At 33.1% G+C, this 9,839-nt stretch overlaps 1 protein-coding gene across 1 annotated transcript; it reads right to left on the bottom strand.

The window, feature by feature from the left end:
* Window positions 1-2,718: 2,718 nt before the first annotated feature.
* On the bottom strand, window positions 2,719-4,005 carry LOC141673871 (putative mitochondrial protein AtMg00860). The gene is made up of 2 exons (XM_074480600.1): window positions 3,991-4,005; window positions 2,719-3,336 (listed from the first exon to the last, which is right to left on the bottom strand). Exons 1-2 carry the CDS (start codon window positions 4,003-4,005, stop codon window positions 2,719-2,721), a joined length of 633 nt encoding a protein of 210 aa, XP_074336701.1.
* Between the last annotated feature and the right edge of the window lie 5,834 nt (window positions 4,006-9,839).

Raw genomic sequence — 9,839 nt, forward strand, 5'->3', positions numbered from 1 at the left:
ATGGTGGTTGCCGGCGGCTGTCACCGGCCGGCGGTGGTCTGACCAAATTCCGGCCACCTCCAAAAATGATTCTGATTACCCTTTCTTACTACCCATTGCCCGATTTATATTTTCCCCAAGTTAGATTTTCCAAATTCTATTTCGAATCCATTTTTTGGTCAACTCCGCCAACTCCCTTTCTCTATTCCCCTCCCTCTCGATTTCTCTCTCTCTCTCTCTCTCTCTCTCTCTCTCCTCTTTTTCTCTCCTCTTTTTCTCTCCTCTTTCTCTTCTCTCTTTCTCTCCTATCTCTCCCTCCTCTCCTTTCTTCCTCTCGGCTTTTGCCGATCACCACCACCATCACCATCACGGTGGTGGTTCCGCCCCCTTCCTCCATCAAACACAAACACCCCAAATACAAATCAATCAATCATCCAACCTCAACTACAACCTATTTTATTCAATCAAACATCAACAATACAATTCGAAATATTACTCTCTAATTTTCGAAAATTAAAATTTTATTAAAAAATATATTTTTTATATAAAATTTAAATAATTAGAATAAAAGGTAAATAAAGTAAAATTAAGATAAATTAAAATCATGGCAAAAATTGCTTATATAAATATACTAAATAATTCCTCTTTTCTTGAAAGAAATAGTAGAGTATTTTACCATTATTTAAAAAAATCATTTACTGCTTGAGGAAACAAATAAAATATATTTATACACACTTTAATTTTTAAAAGCTAAAATTAGAGCAATGAGTAACTAATTTGATTTATTAAATAGCACGAGTCAAATATATAATTAACTATACAAGTTAAACAGTTAGTCGAGTTTTCTTAAATAACAAATAATATAGCTAAAAAAACAAATAGATTCTCGATAAATAGAATCGAAAGTAACATTTATTAGTCGATCCCAATAGTAATACCAAGCAGCTGAAAAAAAATAACAATCCCTTCTCTAACGAAATAGAATATATTAATAACATTATCTCTGCATTTTTTTTGGGCGTTACATTCTCCCCCCCTAAAGGATTTCGTCCTCGGAATCAGCGCAGACATAAAATAGTGAGGGGTAACTCTTTCACATATTCTCTTCAGACTCCCAAGTAGCTTCCTCTTTCGAATGATTTCTCCATACCACCATTACCAGGCTAACTGCCTTGTTTTTCAGCTTCTGAACCTTTTTATCCGCAATTTGAACAGGTTGTTCTTCGTACGTCAAATCCGATTGAACTTCAATTGGCTCGTAGGCAAGTACGTGATGATTATCAGGATGGTAAGATTTTAGAACAAATATGTGAAACACATCATGGATGTATTGAAGATCTGGTGGTAATGCTAACTGATAAGATACAGTTCCTACTTTCTTCAAAATCTCGAATGGTTCAATGTATTTAGGACTCAATTTCCCTTTCTTTCCAAATCTCATAACACCTTTCCAAGGTGATACCTTTAGCAATACTTTATCTCCAACCTCAAACTCTTTATGTCTTCGTCCTAAATCCGCGTATTTTCTTTGTCTATCACGGGCGGTTATTAACCTTTTCTTTATAATTCTGATAGATTGAGTTGTCTGTTGAACTAATTCAGGTCTATAAATCTTTCTTTCTCCCACTTCTTCCCAACATATTGGAGATCTGCATTTTCTACCATAGAGTGCCTCAAATGGAGCCATTCCTATGCTTGAATGATAACTGTTGTTGTAAGCAAATTCTACCAACGCCAGATGATCATCCCAATTTCCTTTGAAGTCTAAGACACAAGCTCGTAATATATCTTCTATTGTCTATATAGTCCTTTCACTCTGTCCATCTGTTTGGGGATGATATGCGGTACTCATTTTTAATTTCGTGCCTAAACATTCCTGAAAACTTTTCCAGAATCTTGAGGTGAACCTCGCGTCTATATCTGACACAACTGATACTGGTACTCCATGTCTAACCATGACTTCTTTTAAATATAAGTTGACTAATCTTTCTATAGTGTATCTTTCATTTATTGGAAGAAAATGCGCAGATTTGGTGAGTTGGTCGACTATAACCCAAATGGTGTCATGGTTGGTCTTAGTGCTTGGCAAACTGACTATAAATTCCATGGTGATATATTCCCATTTCAATTCAGGGATCTCTAAAGATTGTAACAGGCCACTGGGAATCTGATGTTCAAACTTTATTTTCTGACACGTTAAACACTTACCTACCCACTCAGCAATTTCTCTTTTCATGTTGGGCCACCAAAAGTTTTTCTTTATGTCTTGGCACATCTTTGTGCTCCCAGGGTGGATAGAAAATCTTGAATTATGGGCATCGTTAATAATCCCTTCCTTTAGTTCCGACACATTGGGAATCCAAATCCTTGATGCAACTCTTCGCACTCCTTGGTTATCTGTGACACTTAAAACCTCTTCTCCCGTCAGGTTGGCCTTATCAGTTTCCATAATCACTTCTTGACAACGTCGAATCTTTTCCATTATTTGGGGTTGTACTCGTATCTCATAATTCCTTTCATTCACTTGGACTGGAATTCTTATCTCCACTTCCATTTTCTCAATTTCTTGTATCAATTCCTCAGATGTCACAAGTATCTTCAACCTTTCTTTTCTGCTTAAAGCGTTTGCGACCATATTTGCTTTTCCAGGGTGGTAATTTATGGTACAGTCATAATCCTTGATTAGTTCTAGCCATCCCCTTTGCCTTATATTTAATTCCTTCTGGGTAAATATGTATTTCAAGCTTTTATGCTCTGTATAGATTTTGCATCTTTCTCCATACAAGTAGTGTTTCCAAATTTAAGCGCAAAAACTATCGCTGCCAGCTCCAAATCGTACGCGGGATACCTAGTTTCATAATCCTTCAATTGTCTCGAGGCGTAGGCAATGACATTTCCGTTTTGCATTAATACACAACCTAGTCCCTTGAGAGATGTATCACTATAGATCACGAAATTTCCCGAGTGGTCTGGTAAGGTTAGCACTGGGGCAGAAGTCAATCTTTTCTTTAACTCTTGGAAGCTCTCCTCGCACTTCGAGGTCCATTCGAATTTTTTACTTTTCCGTGTGAGTCGGGTCAAAGGCGTAGCTATCTTCGAGAAATCCTGTACGAACCTCCGATAGTAACCGGCTAATCCCAGAAAGCTTCTAACTTCGGTTGGCGTCTTTGGTCGCTCCCAATTTGCTACAGTATCAACCTTCGCAGGATCTACTGAAATCCCTTCACTACTGACGATATGTCCTAAGAATTGCACTTGGTCTAGCCAAAACTCACACTTTGAAAATTTTGCATATAGCTTTTCTTTCCTCAGAGTTTCCAGTACTAGTCCAAGGTGTTCTGTGTGTTCCTCGCGAGACTTAGAATAAATCAAGATATCATCAATGAAAACTATCACAAACTTATCCAGATATTTCTTGAATACTCGGTTCATTAAATCCATGAAAGCAACAGGGGTATTCATTAATCCAAATGGCATCACTAAGAACTCGTAATGCCTATACCTTGTCCTAAACGCCGTCTTTGGCACATCCTCGTGCTTAATCTTTAAGTGGTGATATCCAGATCTTAAATCAATCTTTGAGAAACATGCAGCTCCTTTCAGTTGGTCGAACAGATCGTCAATCCTAGGTAGAGGGTACCTATTCTTGATGGTAAGCTTATTTAGTTCTCGATAATCTATGCATAATCTCATAGATCCATCTTTCTTCTTTACAAATAAAACTGGTGCTCCCCGTGGTGATACACTGGGTCGAATCACTCCGTTATCTAGTAATTCCTGTAGTTGCGTAGCCAACTCCTTCATCTCTACGGGGGCCATTCGATATGGAGTTTTAGAAATAGGTGTCGTTCCTGGAACGAGATCAATTGCGAATTCGATTTCTCTATCGGGTGGTAATCCAGGTAGTTCTTCGGGAAATATGTCCTCAAATTCCTTTACGACAGGGATTTATTCTAGCCTAGGTGTAGAATTCACTGTATCTATAATGTATCTATAACGTGTACAATGTACCAGATCATGGCTCATCGTAAGAACGCCCAACACACACTTGCTAGCATAAAAGAAGGGTTAACATCTTAACCCTCGACTATATCCAAGCCGATCAAAATGTCCACACATCGGACTTGTCACTTTATAAATACCATGGATTATTAAATACCACGTTGACCAGTATAGATGTACTTACCCCAATTTAATCTTCACATCACACTATTCCAAATTTCATCACTTAGTCTGGTTTTGTCAATTAACCAGCCTTCACGCTGACGAGATCATCGTCACATCGATACGAATGATATATCGACGTCTGCTTAGAAAAAAAGAGTGTTATATCGAATAATGAGAATAATCATGTCAACTGAAGTTCTCATCAAATGATTAATCTTAAGAAGTAGTACTCAAATAAAGAGAACAAATAATAATTGAATTGGATATCGTAATTTGGGAAGGGTTCAATAAATTGATAAAAGAAGATTCAGATGTAAAGGAATTCAATTTATCAACCTGATTGACAACCGATGCTGATTCAAAGAATGGTTTAGATGGTTATTAAGTCTCTAAGTTCGTCTGATATATATAAAGGAAAAATAATTATTCTAAATGATAGAAACAGTCGGGAATCTAGGTAAGGAATACGTTAATGGAATTAAAATTTATCGGTGAAAAGAATTATTATGTAATGAGATCATCAACAACTAAATCCACAATATTCAATATTAATGAATAAGACATATAAGTCATAACAGGAATGGAGCAGAGAAAACTTGCCTTGTCTCCAAATAGTTGCAGAGAAAATTCACCTTTCCGGGTTAAACAATTCCACTTCAAGTATTTTCTAAATAAATCACATCCAAAATCACTTTAGTATATATATTCTAAAAAATCTTTCCTCGCAATTCGTAACTTACATAATTTATCTCGAGAAATTACTTAGAAATTGAAAATACTCAAATAATTTAAACAAAAGTGTACTCACTTCCAAATATATTTACTAAAGATTCTATTGGTTTTTGGTGAATATAGTATTTTCTATTATTAAATAATAATCACTCATAAATTTGAAACTTGAGTTCCATATAATACTATTTAAATTTGCGATAAAGGGTAGGAATATTATTATCTCCCCGATGTAAATGCTTCTTCGATACTTATAATTACTCACACGTCAAATAAGCGATAACAACGAGATTTATTTAATTAATGAGTTCTCATGAATCGTTATTTACTATTATTTGTTTATTACGTAGTGACTCTCTCAAGTATCGATATTAGCGCGTCGATGTATAGGAAGTTTTTAATCGATATCATGTAATTCCCTTCTTACTCCATTTTATCCCTAAATGTAATTATGATTAATCCTTTATTTATTCCAATTTACTAAAATTTCTAAAATAAATTTATTTCTTACCAAAGAATAGAATCTATTAATAAATCCAAGGGGTTATTAAATTTTTTTAATCCACCACTAATTGTTCCCCTAATAATTACACAATCTATTTTGATCACCTAATAATTCATTTAATCACACCCTTTTTATTTTACTTTATTTCTATAATTTATCTTAAACTATTAATTAATCAAAGACTATTTTACCCCTGCCCCCTTTCTCCTTCTTCCTCACTCTTCCCTCGCCACCAGCAATGATGATGGTTGCCGGCGGCTATCACCGGCCGGTGGTGGTCCGGCCAAATTCCGGCTACCTCCAAAAATGATTCCGATTACCAATTCTTACTACCCATTGCCCGATCTATCTTTTCCCCAAGTTATATTTTCCAAATTCTATTTTGAATCCATTTTCCGGTCAACTCCTCCAACTCTCTTTCTCTTCTCCTCTCCGTCTCGGTTTCTCTCTTTCTCTCTCTCTCGGCCTCTCTCTCTCTCTCCTTTCTCTCCTCTTTCTCCCCTATTTCTCCCTCCTCTCCTTTCTTCCTCTCGGATTTTGCCGATCACCACCACCACTATCACGGTGGTGGTTCCGCCCCCTTCCTCCACCAAACACCAACACCCCAAATACAAATCAATCTACATCCAACCTCAACTACAACCTATTCTATTCAATTAAACATCAACAATACAATTCTACTTTTATTTATTTTCTAATTAGACTAATATATACATATATTCATGGATTTTGGGTTGGGTTTCCAATTGTTGGGCCAAGCTCCCAAGCCCAAACAATAATCTACTCAAATAATCAATTACCCCTAATTATAATTAAGATATACTAAAATTAATTAATTATTAAATCCTAAAATAATTAGGATATTTACATACTCATGAACTCCTCTTTCTTTTAGTAGCATTAACTATGCAAAATATTGATTAAGAGAAGAATCACAACTCAATCAATCAAGTAATTAAATTACAAAATAAATACCACAATTAATTAAATAAACAAAGACAAAATCAAGAAAAGTATTATTACCTTTAAGAGAGAATAGATGATCACAATCTTACAAGATATCTTGTGCCACTAAAACAAGGCTAATGACTCCCACAAACTTCTCTTCTTTTTACCCAAACTACACTATATCTAATTATTATTATAGCAGTAATTTTTTTAGGGATTTGGTTATGAAGAAGTAAAATGGATGAGGTTGATCCCATATTTATAAGCATAATTTAACTAAGGTTAATCTTTGTTTACTTTGGCTAACCATAGTAGCGAGTAAACTCTAGAACAACCCACTAAAATTTAGAATTTTCTAATTTAATTAATATTTATAAAATAGCTACTAATTCTTACTTACTCATTTAATAGAGTATGAATTTTTTTTAATAAATTAAGGAAGTATTAAATGTTCTTTTCTAACAAATTTTTTCTAGAGTCCCAAAATATTTAAGAATTATTACTCTCTAATTTTTGAAAATTAAAATTTTATTAAAAAAATAATTTTTTATATAAAATTTGAATAATTCGAATAAAAGGTAAATAAAATAAAATTAACATAAATTAAAATAATGGCAAAAGTTGCTTATATAAATATACCAAATAATTCCTCTTTTATTCTTTTCTTGAAAGAAATAGTAGAGTACTTTACCATTATTTATATAAATCATTTATTGCTTGAGGAAACAAATAAAATATATTTATACACACTTTAATTTTCAAAAGCTAAAATTAGAGCAATGAGCAACTAATTCGATTTATTAAATAGCACGAGTCAAATATATAATTAACTATACGAGTTAAACAGTTAGTCGAGTTTTCTTAAATAACAAATAATATAGCTAAAAAATAAATAGATTCTCGATAAATATAATTGAAAGTAGCATTTATTAGTCGATCCCAATAATAATACCAAGCAGCTAAAAAAAATAACAATCCCTTCTCTAAGGAAATAGAATATATTAACAACATTATCTCTGATTTTTTTTCCGGGCCTTACAAACACTGTCGGTCACTGAGGTGTTGTACATTGAATGTAGATCTTATATAGAATATTTTCATTCAAAAGCACATAATATCTCATATAATAGAAATAGAGCAACATTAGAAAAAATCATACAAGAACACAATTGATGCAGAAATCCTAAAAGAACCTAAGAGTATAACATAACATGGTAGTAAAGTATAAATTATGTGGAACACAACTTATACATTGATTATTTGAAGACTTTTTACAAAAATTTTAATGATATCCATTATAGAACATAACGTGCTTAAATAATATAGAATCCCAGACTGTACAACACGTTGTGCCCCCATAATGTAGATCCTATTATTAATTTAAAAATAGCATTTGTGTTGCTCGAATGTTTAGTTTAGCTAGGTCGATGATAAACCTCTGTGAGTGACCCACAACAACGGAAAAATGCATTTTCTTTTTTCAGGAAAAGCACTATTTTGTTCCTCCAAAAACTATTTTAACAATAAAGCATTATCACCAGATGCACCAATAAAAAGCCTTGTTGGACAATCGCATTTAGCAAAAACCCTCCAAATTATTCTTTTGATATTTTTATCTCATCCAAAGTGTTGATATTATTTGAGTCGACTCTTAAACAAAAAGATATAATTTCTTGTCTTTTTCACGCTCATCTTTTTCTCAAAATAACTTAGGGACATTAAAATAAAATATTCCTCCAAAATCTTGATCGTATTTGAATATGAATTTCACATCAAAGAATACTTGATTTATGAACGGTTATTTTTGAGGAACACACTCGATAATTCAATCATTATATAACCCATTATTAATAATATGTTATGCTTAAGAGGAACTTATAACGAATCATTTTCTGCAAGTTGATGAACAAGCAGAGTAAAGAAAATTCTACCTTGTAGACCAATTTGTGAACTTGTTAAAAAAACATGGTTCAACAGTTTTATCCATACAAAAAGCTTGATATACTTTATCATCAATCATCGATTAATATGTTATTACAAGAGAAAACATATAAGTGATCAACAATTTTATACCGGGAACGTGTTGATTAGTTATACCAACAGAAGAATCTTTTAACATCTTAATATAATCAACAAATACTACAACATTTATTAAAAAAAATATGATCAGATCATCAGAACACATGATGTTGAATCCTGAAACAATGATATAATCGCTTTAAATAATGATACTCAACATCAATCTAACCTACAAACATAGTAAAGTTTTACGGCCTGGCCCAGAGTCAAGGTTATGTGCTTACGTTTAAACAACTGTGTTTTTGAGGAAATAATCAAAACTCCGTTCAAATCTTTGATTGTAGTCACCGTTGTGTTTGAAATTGATAAATTTAATATATTTAACTGATTGATTATTAAAAGGTAATGACACTGAACAAAATCAATAACAAAAATTAGAGCGATAATGATAATAACTAATAAGGAAGGTGTAAGGTTATTGTTAGATATTGATACAATACAGAGCGGGTGAATGTATTTTGGATATTTTTTAAGTCTTTTTACAACTATTTGGAATGGTGAACAAAGCTGTCTAATTTGTAGAGATATTGTGTTTAACAGAATAAACAAAGCATGCACAATAAATACAATATTTTCAAAACTCACTTAACTTTGTATTAAAATTAAGTATGTATTGCTACAATCCTGGGTTCTTTGTAGGTAAAGAACTCAGCTTCTTTCTTGAGAGAGTTACAAGAAAATCTAGATCTCTATATTTTTTTAACCAAAACAAAGGGACCAGTGTTTACTTTATAGATTAGTAAATACAGGTTTACACAACATGTAATAAGATGTATTAAACCATACTTTAAGTTATCTCTAAAACTTTCCATTTCTGGCTTAGTGGATCTTTGCAAATCGTGTAGGTCTGTGACTTTCCTTTTTCAGTTAATCTTGGCCTTTGATCTTGCACTCTTCAAGCTGCTTTTGTAGACTTTTCAATCTAAATGATTAGATCGCTTGTTGAGTGATAATCTTGAATATTTAACTTGTCTGTATTCTGTACTTGAGGTTCATATCGAGATCTCTAGTTTGTTGTATAGAGAACTGACATCTCGATAAGTATAATGGCTGATCAAGATCTCTTGGTTCTCTATAAGTATCTTTGACTTGTCGAGGTCTCTGTGTTCTCTATAAGTGAACTTGGATTGTCGAGGTCTCCAAAACTCTGCATGTAGAAATGACTTGTCGATATCTTTGACATCTTTAATGAGGAAATTGACTTGTCAATATCTCCAATCTTTATATCTTCATTTTGACTTGTCGATATCTCTATGTTCTCTATATGCAAAATAACTTGTTGATATCTCAGAGATCTCTATATACATTTTGACTTATAGATATCTCCGAGATCTCTAATGAGAGATTGACTTGTCGATATCTTCAATCTTCATATCTCCATCTGACTTGTCGATATCTTTGGGACTTCTCTATAAGCCAATTTGGACTTCTC

Source organism: Apium graveolens, chromosome 7 (assembly GCF_009905375.1).
Source record: "Apium graveolens cultivar Ventura chromosome 7, ASM990537v1, whole genome shotgun sequence".
NCBI lineage: Eukaryota > Viridiplantae > Streptophyta > Magnoliopsida > Apiales > Apiaceae > Apium > Apium graveolens.